The sequence below is a fragment of the Bos taurus genome, chromosome 7, assembly GCF_002263795.3.
Source record: "Bos taurus isolate L1 Dominette 01449 registration number 42190680 breed Hereford chromosome 7, ARS-UCD2.0, whole genome shotgun sequence".
Lineage (NCBI taxonomy): Eukaryota > Metazoa > Chordata > Mammalia > Artiodactyla > Bovidae > Bos > Bos taurus.
This window is the reverse complement of record NC_037334.1, coordinates 49,419,429-49,435,399: the sequence shown is the minus strand read 5'-3', so window position 1 is coordinate 49,435,399 and position 15,971 is coordinate 49,419,429. Positions and strand designations below refer to the sequence as shown.

General features: G+C 36.4%; 1 protein-coding gene and 1 non-coding gene across 16 annotated transcripts in view; one reads left to right on the top strand and one right to left on the bottom strand.

Moving 5' to 3' along the window:
* FAM13B (family with sequence similarity 13 member B) overlaps positions 1-15,971 on the top strand; it is a 95,590-nt gene that overhangs the window by 62,209 nt on the left and 17,410 nt on the right. For 12 of the 15 annotated variants that reach the window (XM_024995194.2, XM_024995189.2, XM_024995198.2 and 9 more), the window contains 6 exons: positions 523-564; positions 1,308-1,463; positions 3,225-3,357; positions 11,147-11,211; positions 13,711-13,759; positions 14,148-14,295. In XM_024995194.2, the coding sequence (XP_024850962.1) occupies positions 523-564; positions 1,308-1,463; positions 3,225-3,357; positions 11,147-11,211; positions 13,711-13,759; positions 14,148-14,295 (593 nt within the window). The remainder of the gene's footprint in view (positions 1-522; positions 565-1,307; positions 1,464-3,224; positions 3,358-11,146; positions 11,212-13,710; positions 13,760-14,147; positions 14,296-15,971) is intronic. The other 3 variants (XM_024995199.2, XM_024995196.2, XM_024995187.2) reach the window with 2 other exon arrangements.
* TRNAG-UCC (transfer RNA glycine (anticodon UCC)) lies at positions 921-993 on the bottom strand. Its single transcript has one exon. It is a non-coding gene; the product is annotated as a tRNA-Gly (tRNA).

Here is a 15,971-nt window from a genome sequence, read left to right as displayed (position 1 = left end):
TAGGTATCAGTAGATACTGTGGTATAAAATTTGCTAAGGAAAATGTTACCAGCACAGTGAATGATGTGGCCTGAATTTTTGTTTCTAATTTGCCTTTTCATTTTGTAGCTTGAGAATATCCTCTGAGTAGTAGTGTGTACTATTACTTTTGGCACGGAGCACAGGCCAGCATTGAGGCCTCCATACTGTCCTAGGTGAATACTTTTGTTTGGCCCAGAAGTCAGTTTTTTTTTTCCTTCAGGCTTAGAATAGGTCAGTGTTTTTCCAGGTTAAGCACCAGGTGAAGTAGTTGCATGCCCCTCCCCTCCACCCCCACCCCCCCCCAACACAAATGAACCAACACACACAGACAATACGTATTTTAAGGGTCTTCTGTGAGAGTTTCTTTGGAGAATTAGAAAAGTAAAACTTAGTGCACACTCTCCTGGGTGTATCAAGGTAGTGTAAATGTGGAGTTTTTACCACATTTTGTAGTCATTTAGTATTGAAAATTTTACAGCTAATTTTTTTCTTTGATTACAGTGCCCATACATCACCCATCAGCATGTTACCAGCCTCTGCAGAGTAAGTAGTATACTTATAGAAGACAGCTTAAAAAGCTTTTAAAAATATTAATAAGCTGTAGAAATTAAAAGCATGTATTTATTGTAAATACTTACTTTAGAGGAAAGATTGTACATAAGGTAGTGAAACTGGTTAGTATTTTATGTACTTTAGTCAGAACAAATGAAGAAGGAATGCATTGCACTGATACACAAAGATGAACTTTTTTTCAGATGATTTTTTTTTAATCTTCTGAAATGACTGAACAATGCCAATAGAGCTTTTTTTTCTAGTAAAGGTTCCATGCCCCACCCACTCCCCCCACAAATGGCTGCTTTATTAATACTGGCTATGGTGCATGGCATGTGGCATCTTAGTTCTCCAACCAGGGATTGAACCTGTGCCCCCTGCAGTGGAAATGCAGAGTCCTAACCACTGGACCACTGGGGAATTCCCTGAGAAGTCTTTTTAAATGGCTTTGTTATGTTGTAGGGAGGAATGAATTACTGGGACAAGTGATCATTCCTGCGTCAGTAGTAGTATTGACATGATTGATTTGTGTAATGTCTGGGCAAATTTCATTTTAAAATTTAAGCAATTATCATGTATTCCTTTTCTGTATTTCTTTTTCCACTCTAGCCTATTCATTTGAATACCATTGTATATTTTTTTAAACTGGTTGTACATTTTAAAGTTTGTGTTTATGTGACCAAATAACCTAGTTAGGGTGACTGCTTCTCACTAAAATGTGTTCTGTTTTATAGCATTTTAGAAAGAACAATTAGAGCAGCTGTGGAACAGCACCTTTTTGATCTGCAGAGCAGCATAGATCATGATCTTAAGAACTTACAGCAGCAAAGTCTCGTGTGTAATAATGAAGCAGGAAGTGTTAATTGTGATGGGGAAGGATCTAATAACCAGTAAGAAACTTTTAAAACATTTGACTATTTTTTATTGAATTATAAAATTGTTTCACCTTTTAAAAAACAGTTTTTTCTTTAATGATAGTGTCTGATCTTACTTGACCATTTCTGAAAGTCAGTGTGAAAAGTGACTTTGTATATACTTGCTTATAAATTGTATATACTTCTTCACATTAAAAATCTCATAAGTCTTCTGTTAAGATAGTAGACATTGAGTCCAGCAAAGTCTGTGAACACCAGATGAAGTAGCGGGCTTATATAATTACCTTTAGGATCTATGTTATGTGAAAAATAACTTTAAAAAGAGTAGACCTATATTCTGTTTTCCAGATGGTCACACCATGGCATGTAGTTTTCCAGATAGATAGGTACTGGGACAGCAGATTGACATCACTCCTAGTGCACATGGTCATTGAATGAATTGGTGAATGGAATCATCCTTTGCTATTTAACTTGTTTTCCTGTCTCCAGGCTTTGCCTTCCCTACCCTCTGTTGTTTTAGGTTAGCTGTTAATAATTGGATTTGTGCAAGTTAAAAGTACCCCATGTACTGTGTGGTGTGTGATGTTACTCCACTCTTCATCTGACTTGTTATCTTTAGGAGACGAAAGCTTCATATCCTTTCCTGTTACCTCAGCCCTAGAGGTGCTTTCTTCTGAGTCTACAGATGATTTTTATAGTTTGCATTGGTCAGTTTTTGTTTTGGGGACAAATCTATAGAGCAGCATAGATCATGATCTTAAGAAAGACGTACCCAAATTTGGAGAATTCATAGGAAGGCCAAAAAAAAAAAAAATAGATGACTAGGTAGAATTTTGTTTTTGTGTTAAGAATTAGATTTTTAAAGGCCAAATATGTCAAATACACCAGACTAGCTATCACATGTGGAATGAAACTGAGAAATTAATAGCTATAAATACCAATGCTGGGACTATGTTTATGGAATACCGGATTGTACAACTGCAGGTGTGCCATATAATCTGCATGGATGGCATCACCGCCAGCCTGTGCAGTGATGTGATGGCCCCGATTTTTGTGCTTTGAAGGCATTATTTGAACTATACAGGTGGATCTGTAGGAAGTATTTGAGTTGAATATGAAGGAAAGAAGCAGTATCCAAATGGTAGAAAGAGAAAAATGTTTCAAAGGATATAATATAAGCAGATTTCTTGGAGTTTGCCCTTTTGGCTTAGCTAGAGATCCTGAAAACCTATGTCTATGCTCAGATATTATTATAGAAATAACTCATATTCTCATGGTAGAATTCTCATATTGTCTGGTTGGGGTATCATCTTTATAAACAACCTGCAGTGTTTTACATATTCTAAATTATGTAAGATGAAAAAATCTGCAGTAGGAAGCTATTCCTGTTGTACTTGAAAAGGTGTTAAACACTGTTGCCCAGTGCTAGACTTGGGTTTTAATCTGCAAACAGGTCGTTACTATGATTTAGCATGTGCATTTGTAAGGGAGATCACTGTTTTGACACATAAATTATTTTTAAAGCCATTCATTTGCTGTGAAAATATTCAAAGTGGATAATAAATTAAGGTCCTTACAACATCCCATGGAGGGACAGAAATAAACTTTGAATCCTTTATAATCTAACTTGACATGCTAAATAAACTGGATCTTTATGAAAAAGATATGTTTTCTACTATGAGAAAAAGTTTCAGATTGTTACTTTTATTTATTTATTTTAAAGGCATTACATATTCAACATGTGGCTTGATCTGACTTTTTAATCTTCATTACTAGGGTTGATATTGCTGATGGTATTATTAATGCCAGTGAACATAACAGAGACTGTTCAGAACCTGTGGCTAGCACTAATTTAGACAATGAAGTTATGCAGCAAGATTTTGTATTTGAGGATGAAGAAAATAACCAGGTAAGAAATGTAGAGACTTAAAAATCTCTGTGTTAAGTGTACTAGATCAACAGTCCCCCACCTTCTTGGCACTAGGGACTAGTTTCATGGAAGACAGTTTTTCCATGGATTTGGTGGGGGGTGCTGGTTCCGGTGGTAATGAGAGCAGTGGCAGATGAAGTATTGCTCGCTTGCCTGCCTGCCTCTCACCTCTGCTGTGGGCTGATCCTCACAGGCCAGGATCCTAACAGACCGCAGCCCAGGTGGTGGGAACCCATGTATGTACTAGATTACAATTCTGATTGCTTTATGTGTTCCTTTGGTACCAGAAGCCTTAGTTCACTTTCTTTGCTGATACATGTGTTTGTCTTGATTCCAAGTCCCAAGAACATACATTGTTTCAGTGGAGATCAGGAACCATCATTGAATAGAGAAGTAGATGCAGAATACCTTATTTTTAAATACTTTTCTGGAAGGAAACAAATTACAGTGTCAGCTGAGGTGATTGTTGGTTTTATGGTTGAATTTTGTTCTTTTTAAAAGCCATGTATGTCCCAGATATTTTCTGAAGAACATGGACTCTTTTCATAATTATGGAAAGCCCATGAACATCATTTAAGAAGTAAATTATTTTCACTGTCAACATTTTTTAGTAATAACATTTAAAAAATAATTTCAGTGAGTGTACAAAGCATTTTTCTAAGACGTGTTTCAAAGTTTTGTTAACACTTTTTAAAATAAGATATTTAATGGATGAAGAAATTTTCTTCAGCATGTTTTCATTCTAAATCATATGCTAACATACATATTGTAACGAATCAAAGATTTGTGTTTAGGCTTTCCCTCTTAATAGCAGTATAACTTTGACTAGTTACCTAACTTTTCTGAATTTTTGTTTTTTGTTTTTCTTTATATAAGTGGGAGGTAATACCCACTCTAGAGGTTTGTTATAAAGATACAAAGAAGTAAAAGTACAAACCTATTTTATGAACTGGAAAACATTTCACAGAATTTAAGCTGCTCCTGGACTTAGTTTTATTGGACTCGTATGTAACTAATATTCTTACTTTCTTTCACTGGCATATTAATCTTTTTTCATCTGTTCATGGTTATTGATTCTGTTCTTGTCTCTTTGCTCCACTGATACACTTTCTTCACTTAGCTTTCAGGATATCTCACTCCTCTGTTGTTTTTTTCCCTCCTTGACTGGCTGTTGTATCCCTTTGCTGATTGCTTTTTGTGTTCTGAAATTTAATATGGCCCAGGGCCCAGTTTTCTCAAGTCACTAATTTTCATTACTCCAGTGGTAATCTCATTTAGTCTAATGGTTTTAAATACCATCTCTCAGCTAAAGGCTCCCAAGTTTATACTCTAGTCCAGATCTCTCTCTTAACTTTAGATTCCTATACCTAGAAGCTCTGCTCAGCGTTGAATATCTTTGTTGTTGTTCAGTCGCTAAGTCGTGTCCAACTCTTTGCAACCCTATGGACTGCAGCACACCAGGCTTCCCTGTCCTTCACTGTCTCCCTGAGTTTGCTCAAACTCACATCCATTGAGTCAGTGATGCCATTCAATCATCTCATCCTCTGTTGCCCTCTTCTCTTCTTGCTCTCAATCTTTTCCCAGCATCAGGGTCTTTTCAAATGAGTTGGCTCTTCATATCAGGTGGCCGAAGTATTAGAGCTTCACCTTCAGCATCAGTCCTTCCAATGAATATTCAGGGTTGATTTCCTTTAGGATTGACTGGTTTGATCTCCTTGAAGTCCACAGAACTCTCAAGAGTCCTTTCCAACACCACAATTCAAAAGTATCAATTCTTCAGCGCTCAGCCTTCTTTATTGTCCACCTCTCACATCTATATATGACTACTGGAAAAATCATTGCTTTGACTATATGGATCTTTATTGGCAAAGTGGTATCTCTGCTTTTTAATACGCTGTCTAGGTTTGTCATACCTTTCCTTCAAAGGAGCAAGTGTCTTTTAATTTTGTGGCTGCAGTCACCATCTACAGTGATTTTGAAGCTGAAGAAAATGAAATGTCACCATTTCTACTTTTCCTCCATCTATTTGCCATGAAGCAATGGGACCGAATGCCGTGATCTTCTCTTTTTCAATGTTGAGTTTTAAGCCAGCTTTTTCACTCTCCTCTCACTTTCATCAAGAGACCACATTCTGCCATTAGAGTGGTATCTCTATATCTGAGGTTGTTGATATTTCTCCTGGCAATCTTGAATATCTTAACATCTTAATTAAACATCTTAATATCTTAAAACATCTTTTTTTTTTTTAAAAAAAACTCATTTATTTGTTTATTTTGGCTGTACTGGGTCTTTGTTGCTGTGCAGGCTTTTCTCTAGTTACCAAGTGGGGACTGCTCTCCAGTTGTGGTGTGTAGGCTTCTGCTTGCGGTGGCTTCTCTTGCTGCAGAGCATGGATTCTAGGGTGCACAGGCTCCAGTAGTTTCCATGTGTGGGCTCAGTAGTTGTGGCTCTCAGGCTCTAGAGCTTGGGCTCATGGGCTCAGTTGCCCTGAAGCATGTGGCCTCTTCCTGGAGCAGGGATTTTATCTGGACCACCAGGGACCACTAGACCACCAGGGAATCCCTGATAAACATCTTATAAACATTTTATAATAAGCATCTTAACATGCTTAAACAAGCTGCATGGCAAGGTTTAAAAAAAAAATTCTATACCTTTATTATAAGCTAAATGCTTGCATAAATTTTATTATAAACTAAATGCTTGCATAAATTTGGCTGTTTCTCTTTCCTTCATCAACTGTGAATGATCCTTGCCAGTGTTTGGGATTTTGGCCATGCTAATAGGTATCTAGTGTTATCTCGTTGATACAGTTTACAATTCCCTCATGACATAGGGTTCAGCATCTTTTCTGAAAATATGCTTATTTTGCCATCTGAATATCTTGGCTGAGTTCAGGTCTCTTGTTCATTTTTTGATTGAGTTGTTTACTGAGTTTTAAAAGTTCTTTACTATTTTGAGTAAGTCTCTTATCAGATATAAAATATCAGGTCTTAGGAAATCTTAAGGATTTTTATATTGATATGATGAGATTGATCTCTTAAGTTTTTAGTTATAACAAGTTCTATAGTAATTTGTACTGTTTGAGGGTGGAAAGTGTCGGTAAATCAGTAGCCTGATTTGAGTTCATATCAAAATATCTGATGTTATCAGTAAATTTCTCATATCGTGCCGTGCCAAGATGCTTCAGTCATGTCCGACTCTTTGCGACCCTGTGGACTGTAGCCTACCAGGCTCCTCTGTCCGTGGGATTTTCCAGGCAGGAATACTGGAGTGGGTCTCTGTGCAGAGGATGTTCCTGACCCAGGGATTGAACCCACATCTGTGGCTCCCACAGTATAGGCGAATTCTTTACTGGTGAGCCACTGGGGAAGCCCAAATTTCTCATAAAAGCAGTTCATTTCCGGATTAGCAGACCTTCATGGCTGGCACCTTGCCAAATTTGCAATTATTTATATCTTCTGAACCCTATTTATATCTTCTGAACCCTGAGAAATTGCTGGAATTTAAGTACCTCCTTTCAGAAGTGAAGGCCAGAAGTATTTGGGAAGCTCTAGCAGACAACCAAGAGGAAGAAATAGCTATCAGTTTGACTTGAATTGTTATGAGACTCCACTTTCTTTTTTTAAACAGAAATACTCAATACCTCTGACAGGCAACAACCATTCAATAATGTGTTGTTTTTTAAATCAGTCTCTCTTTTTAAAACAGTCTCTCTTTTAAAATTAAAAAAATTGAGGTATAGTTGACATATTACGGTAGTTTCAAGTGCATAACATTGAGTACCTGTATATATTGTGAAATGATCACAAGTCTAGTTATTAGTATCTATTACCACACAGTTAAATTTTTTTTCTTGTGATGAGTCTTTTAAGATCTACTCTCAGTAGCTTTCAGATATGCAATATAGTATTATTAACTATAGTTATGATGATGTATGTTATAGTTCTATATCTTACTTATTTTTTATCTAGAAAGTTTGTACCTTTTGATTACCTTCACCCATTTTCCCCACTACCAACCCTCACCTCTGGCAACCACCAGATATGTTTTCTATATAGATGTTTGACTTTATCTTAAAATTCCATATAAAAGTGAGATCATATGGTATTTGTCTTTGTCTAACTTATTTCACTTAGTCATAATGCCTTCAAGGTCCATCCATGTTATTGCAAGTGGGGATGCTGGGTTTTTTTTTTTAATGGCAGAATAATATTGCATTGTGTGTGTGTTACATGTATACACACCCACACAGAAAATTATTCAGCTGTTTATCTATTGAGGGACACTTAGGTTGTTTCTGTATCTTGACTATTGTAAATAATCCTGCAGTAAACATGGAGGTGCACCTGTCTTTTTGAGGCAGCATTTTTCTTTGCTTCACATAAACATCCGGAAATGGAATTGCTAGTAAGCATGGTAGTTCTATTTTTGATTCTTTGAGGAGCCTCCATACCATTTTCCTTAGTGGCTGTACCAATTTACATTTCCATCTCCAAAACACGAGGTTTCCTTTTTATCCACATCCTCACTGGCACTTACTTTGTGTTGTCTTTTTGGTGATAGCCATTCTAATGGGTGTGAGGTAGTATCTCACTGTGGGTTTGATTTGCATTTTCCTGATAGTGATGTTGAGCACCTTTTCATGTACTTGTTGGCCATCTGTACTTCGTTTTTGGGAAAATGTCTATTTAGATGTTCTGCCCATTTTTTAATTGTATTATTTATTTTTTGCTATTGAGTTTTATGAGTTCTGTTTATATTTTGGAGATTAACTCCTTATCCAGATACATGATTTTGCAAGTATTTTCTCCCATTCTGTAGGTAATTTTTTCATTTTGTTGATGATTCATCTGCTGTGGAGACCTCATCAGTTTTGCCCACATTAATTCAGTGAAAGAAATTGGGCTAGATTGAAGAATATTTAATGTATTTTTATAAAACCTTTAAAAATTGTGGATCATTGTGCTATATATATGAAACTTATATAATATTGTATATAAACTATACCTCGATTAAAACATTTTTTTTAAGTCTTCATAACCTAACTGATGGGGCTTCCCAGGTGGCGCAGTGGTAAAGAATCTGCCTGTCAATGCAGGAGACATAAGAGACACAGGTTTGCTCTCTGAGTCGGGAAGATCCCCTAGAGTAGGAAGTGGCAACCCACTCCAGTACTCTTGCCAGGGAAATTCTATGGGCAGAAGAGCCTGGCGGGTTACAGTCCATGGGGTTGCAAAAAATTGGACATGACTGAGCACATACCTTTCACATTTAATCTAACTGACAGAAAAATATAATGAGTTGGCACTCATTTAAATGGAAAGTTGTTGTTAATTAAAAAGTTTTTTTCTGCTTAACACACAGCAGATTTTTGCTCCAATGTGTTTTTATATCTGTTGAACTATAAAATCAAGTTGGAGACTACAGTTTTAAGTTTTTCTGGGTAATCCAAATTTTTAGATTCTAAAGTTCTGTAGCTTTATTTCTGCCATCTGGTGGTTGAAAATGCTTTAGTAAGTTTTCTTATAAGCAGATGAAATGTGTAGAATAAAGCAGGGATAGTTAGCTTATCTAAAAGAAGTAGCTGCCGTACTTGAGCAAAACTAGGTCAGCGGAGATGGAAGGATGAGCGACTAAGCCATGTGGAAGTATCGTTGTGGATGGCTAAGGAATGGATGGAGACCAAGGAAATTACTGGTCTTTAATTAGCTCCTGTCAGGAAGTCCTGACAGCCCCTAATACCTTGGCAATATGATTGTGCTGTAGCTGCTGCTCCCACTGTTGCTGCCATTGCCACCACCTTTTTTCACCAAAGGGCTCTAGCTTTCCTGAATTGAGACCAGCGTGCCTTAGATGTCCTTTATGAGGACTCTGATGTTTGTGGAGAAGGGAGGGAAGACAGCACAGGCTGCTTTGTCATCTGATATTTTAGAAAAAAGAGCTTTTTTCTTCTTGTGTATAAAGGATTAAATATTTTATTTGGAATGAATTCTGAGAAAGTAAAATTTTTCTAAGTGATGAAGTATATTTTAGTTTCTAAGGAAAGTATTGCATATTTCCTGTATGTTAAATGAAGACTGGCTGTATTCTAACATGACTAATAACTTTTATTTTTCTTTGTCCTGAGATATTGTGTAGAGCACAGTTCTGCACTCGACTCTGAATTTCATCTGTCTTTTCCACTGCTGGGCTGTCAGCTTTTGCTGTTGTCACTACATTTTTTTATATTATCCCTAATTGAGATCTTGTTTAATACTTTTCACTATTTAAGAATTATGTTGCCTAAATCTGGGTGGAGGATATGTGGATATTAGTTATATCAGTGATCATATTTTATTTCAGTTATTTCATAGTAAAAAGAATTATAGGTTAAGTTAGGGTTGGTCATGTAATAGTATGCTTTATAATAGAGCTTTACAGTTTTTCTTATAAGCTCTTTCTTTTGATTCTCTGACAACAACCATAAGATAGGCACATAAGTGATTGTTACTGTCTTATTTTCCATCAGAAGGAAAGAACTGGGACTTGAATTTGGTGGAGTAAAGCAAAAAGGCTCGTTTTAAATATTGAATCTGTATAATGGTTTTTCACGGTTCCCGAAACCCTCATATTTAAGAATGTAAAGCTATATTCCAGAGCATGGAGGTTGTTGAAGTCTGATTTTTAGATCAGTGGTTCTATACACTTTGGGTCCCAAGGACCTCTTTATACTCTAGAACTCTAAATTATTCAGGGTCCCAAAAAACTTTTGTGTACCTAGGTATGTCTATTAGTATTTAGTATATTAGAAATTAAAACTGAGCAATTAAAATATTTATTAATTCACTTAACATAATAAACTCACTCAAGGTGACATAAATAAGATTGCTTTTTTTTCTTAATAAAAAGCAGCTATTTTTAAAAGAAGTTATTTTGAGGCATGGCATTGTTATACATACTTAGCGATCTTGCTACTGTCTGACTTAGAAGTCAGCTGGATTCCCATATGTGCTTCTGCATTCTCTCTGTTGCTATAGATTCTTTTGTTTCAAGTGCATGAGGCTAGTTAGCTTCACAGAGATACATTCAAAAAGAGAGTATTTTAATAACTTTTTACAGACTGTCTTTCACATTAAACAAAACTGCACAAGTAGTAGTTTCTTAATCTAGGAAGATCAAATCTTGATTTCTGAGGTGATCATCAAAAACACTAAAAGGTTTACATAGTTTGAAGTATGCACAGGACATTTGTATTAGACTTGATAGGTATTTATTTTAGAGAGGAGTAGGCATGGAATGGTATCTCAGAGCCCATTGGAAAATTAGGGAGCATTCTCATGTGCTTTTGAGTTTCAGAGTTGTTATTTCAAATATATGTCATAAAGGGATCTGGTGAACTGTGTGACTCCTCTGCTACCTGTTAGGAAGTTAACCAACTTGTATGTTCATTGCTGACGAGAAAGAGTAGTAACTGACCATCATTTTTAGAGGAGAAAATTCTAAGGAAGGAAAAAGAATGTGATAGTAGTAGCAGTAGCTCTTGCCCAGTAGGGTAGTAAGAAAAACAGGGTCCTCATTTTATACACATGCACCCCCATACACACAACTCAAATTTTGAGGAAGGTCAATTACTCTCTAAAAAAGGACATTAACACCTGCAGACTATTTTAAGTAGTAGTTAAAAGAGGGGCATTTGACTAATTTATAATCTAATATCCTAATTTGGATTGGAAACTTCTCAACTTTAAGGGGATGGGAACTCCTTAATAAGTGGTGTTCTTTTTGTCAGTGTGTAGGTATATTGTTAGAGCCATGCAGTGACCATGGTGATGGTGAAGATGACTGTCTTGAGAGGTAAGCATTTTTTCTTGTTGTTGCTAATTAACTATTCATTTTGAAAATTGGAGTTCTTTACAGATTCTGGGGTGAATTTTTTAGATGAAGCTTTCTGTTACAACATATATTTTAGGTGAGCAAACAAAACCAAACATCTTATTTTGATGATAAGTATAAAGCATATTAGAGCTTCCCAGACGGCTCAGTGGTAAAGAATCCACCTGCCAAAGCAGGATACTCAGTTTGGACCCCTGGGTTGGGAAGATCCCTGGAGAAGGAAATGGCAACCCACTCCAGTATTCTTGCCTGGGAAATCCCGTGGACAGAGGAGCCTGGTGGGTTACAGTCCATGGCGTCACAGAGAGTCAGATATGACTGAGCTACTGAGCAGCAGCAGCAGCATAAGGCATACTAAATGTCCATAAATATTCAGAGTAGATACAGGTTAAGACAGGTGTTATAAATTGGAAAACATTCAGAAATTAGAACACTGCCTTCTTGGAAACACTTCAAACTTTTCACTTGATTTGTAGAACAGTTTGGGAGTTTATTGATACTCTGAATACATGCTTCAGTGAGTTAATTCAGAAGTCTTGGAACTGTCTACAGCTAACTGAAAGATTGTAACATATTTGCCTGGACAAACATATAGGGATTTTTTACTCCTATTCCAGTTCCTCTGTGTGTCCTAGTACAGTCCGACGCAGTTAGTGCTTGTTTATGTCCTTGGCTTGCAGTAATGGAAGGGGGCATTCCCTAGGCAATAAGTCTTTTACGAAAATGGCAACCCACTCCAGTACTCTTGCCTGGAGAATCCCATGGACGGAGGAGCCTGGTGGGCTACAGTCCACAGGGTTGCAAAGAGTCGGACACAACTGAGCGAATCCTTAGTCACCATAGATACTTGATAGAGTCCCTTTGAACAGAAGCTTTCTAGAATGTTTTAAAGTTTTGGATATCATTACTCTTTTTATGATTTGTTAAGACATTGCTAAAAAATGTGGATAATTTTCTTAAGAATGACGGTTTGATCTTCTGAAAACATCAGTAATGAAGTTGCAGATTAGACTGTTAATACCGAGAAATCCCATACAACGTTACTGATTTGGTGGTAGCCTGTTGGCAAGGGTAAACTTGCATTAATGTTGTTATCTCTCTTAATTGTGAGTAGAAAACCTGTTCTCTTAGGGCAAGTAAATTCTTTGGAGCCGTATCTCTGAAGCATCCCCCTACACTGAAGGTCCACAGATTGCCTGCTTACAGCAGCTCCTTGTGCTTCCTTTCAGGAGGCAGGAATGATTCTCTTCCAGCCCAGGGAATATTGGAGCTATGGGCTGAAGATAAAAGATTAACAGCATTAACAGGCATCCCCAAAATGATGACATCTGGATTTGATAGAACAATAAGGATCCAACTAGTGAGGACTCAAGCTTTATCGAGAAAGCTCTTTCCTCTTCAACTTACGTGTAGATTAGCAAGCTGCTTTTTAGACCAAAAGATTTTCTTGGTTAGGTAGATTACATTTTGCTTGTTTAACCCTCATGTTTCTAAAATTTAGATGATTAGGTCTTTTAATCTGTTAGGCTAGAATTTAACTCATTCCCTCATTTGTTCCCACTCTAAGCAAAAGAGAGCCTTTGCTTGCCAGGGAATTTAGTTTGTTTTTCATGTTTAGCAGACAAGGTAATTATATATATATGAGGAGCTGACTTGCCACATTTAGATCAAGACCTGTCTTCTGAGTGCACACTTTTATGGCAGGGGAGGAGCAGCACCTATGAGTATCACTGTAGATTGCATTATCACAGTGTCTTTGGGGAGGAGAACATTCCTACAGTCAGCATATTGATAACTTACTGTGATACTAGATATTCTGTTGAGGTCAAGTAGGTAGAGATGATTTGTGACAGCTTGCTTTAACACTTGTTCTACATAGGGATTAGTTTTTATAGGGAAATAAATGAATTGAAATTTTATAAAATTTCCTTTTTATGTTGTTACCATTATGTTTTGAAGAAGGAGAGGTTTAGAAGTAGTAACTTTGTTTTGATTGTAATAGAATACCATCAGATTTAAAATTTAGGACATAGCTATACTTTAAAAAAAAATCTTTAAATGGAAAAAGATGTCCCAGAATATGGAAAAATGAAGTAAATTGGTTAAAACTATTACTTATTTTATAGAATCTTTTCCATTATATATTCATTTCTTTTGTTTTTTATTTATTGTGAATTATATTTTTCCTTTTAAAGTGTTTTTCATTTTGGGGAGTAGATGTGTAAGGGAGTGGTGAATGTACTTAATTTTTCTGAACATGAACTGATTCTCTGGATATTTTCAGTAGTGTGTGTTTTTCAGATATAGGGCTCCAAAGAATGGGCATATGTGCAGGTGTCGTTTTCTTTTCTCACACTGTAAATGCTAACTGTATGAGGAAGAGAGGAATCTAGATAAGAAATATGCAGTGATAGTAACCAATTTATTCTTAAAAGACTAATAACTTTACTTGATTTTTAGGAAAGAATATTTGTCATTTGACAGTGATAAATTGTCACACTTGATTCTGGTAAGAATTACTTTTCTTTATGGTTCTTTGAAGTTTGACTGGGTTTAACCTACCAGTTATGGTATCTGGCCTTTGACTCTTGTGTTTAACAGGTTTAAAGGAGATTTAAATGCAAATACTCTTACCAGTTGTTTTACAATCAAGCAGCAACTTGATTTGCCACTTTTGGTTTGTTTTTGCTTTTGTTTTCTAATTTGCCACTTTTGATTGCAAGAACAATTTCCTCAGTTTGGGATCCAAACTTTGTCTTGAATGGTGGGACTGGGACAGTTGCCTATGTAGGCACAGTAAACTCATGAGGACCACGCAAGAACATAAGCTGGTTGTTTTTAAATAGGGCATGGAAAGCTTCTTGTTTGTGAAATGTATTCTTTATTTTAAAATACAGGATTCTAGTAGCAAGATATGTGATTTGAATGCCAACACTGAATCAGAAGTGCCAGGAAGTCAAAGTGTTGGTGTTCAAGGGGAAGCAGCATGTGTCCAAATTCCACATTTAGATCTGAAGAATGTTTCTGATGGTGATAAATGGGAAGGTAATTTTACCCACACACATTATTTTCCTGATAATGTTATTTGTAACTGAAATTACCCAAGGCAGTAATGAGATTACTGCCCTTTTCTGAGCAACCTTATTCGTTTTTATTTGATTCATGTAAGAGTGAGTGACTATTTTTACTCAAATGCGCTAATGAAATTATGGGGCAGTTATCTCATTTGAATTAATTTTTATCCATTAGCTCTGAGGATGGATGTTAAAATATAAAGAAAATAAAATCAAGGGTAGGCTGTTGTTAATTGTTAAACCAAATCAGGTGCTATCTCCCAGTTTTTGAAAGTCCAGTATGCTAGGGTTTAGGGATCTCACCACTTTAAATAGAGAGCCTAGAATACAGCTACCTTTTCTTTATAATCATCAGAAATACATTTAAAAAGAAATTATCTTCAGAGGTATTTGTAAGCAAATATTGTACTATGTCCCTGTATCTCTGTTAGGTTTTGAAGGTATGGGAGCAGGGTCCTAACAAGTTTTACAAAGGAGAGTAATTTTAACTTAAAAGGCAAAACCACATGGGTTAAAACTCACAGATGTGTATTTAAGACCTTCATTTCATTGTATGTAAGTTTTTTTTTTTTAATCAAAAGGAGCAAAAACTATAAATAAATACCAAACTTCAGTGAATGATCAGCATGCAGAAGGGTTTATGGAGGAGTATATGAATATCTACTGTTTACTTTGAAATCCATGAAGAAAACAAGATGGTTAATGGAATGGAAATGTTATGAAGCAAGTATAGTGAAATGTTGGTAGTAGAATCTAGGGGATTGGTATATGGATGTCCTTTGTAAAATTCTCTAAAAACTTTGCTGTGTATTTGTAAACTTTGAAGTAAAATGTTGCAGTTGAGAAGTAGAAATAAGAAGCATATTTGGATCCAGGGGGGCTTCTGGATCATATCCTGTCCTATGTAAAGAGATAAGGAGACCACTCAGAAATCTTAAAGTTACATATTTGTTCTCTTGAATGAAGATCCCTTCGTAATCTCACCTTTGGCAAGTTAGCCAATGACATATGAGGAATTGCAATGCCAATATCATGTGCTCCTTTTGCCACCTCAAGTCTGCACACCTGATCACAGTTGGAGCATTTTTATTTATTTTTAAGGTATAGCCAATATTTTAAAAGCCCCAGCCAAGTCATTCTGCCAATCTTTACTGCTGTCTTTCAATCCCTACTCCTCCTCCCTTTTTGGTCTAGATGTTTGGCAGGCCCAGCGGTGTATTATGTGTCATAACTTGGACTAAATCAGGAAGTTATCTTCCATTTACTTTGTTCTGGGTTATTCAGGATGTTTGGGATTTATGAAGATGCTCCCCCAGGGTTAGAGATATATTAGCATTCTGGTGGCAATGAAGATCAAATGTCCCTTTAAGTTACTCATCCTGGCGTAGTTACTGAGAAGGAGTGGTGGTCATCAGAGCATCCTTTGAGCTGAAAGTTAGGAAAGGAGTCTCTGAAAGATGAAGCTGGGCTTCTGACAGAGTATTTAATGCTGTTGCTTTTTGGAGGATGCAGATAAATAGCCCTTTATAGTCCTTGGCCTGAGGGTCCTGATCTTAAGTTTTAAGCATAGAAGACCATTTGTTTTCCATTGTCTGAGGAGATAGGACATTCTCTGTCCAGCTTCAGCTTTCTGAGGGCTTCCCTAAA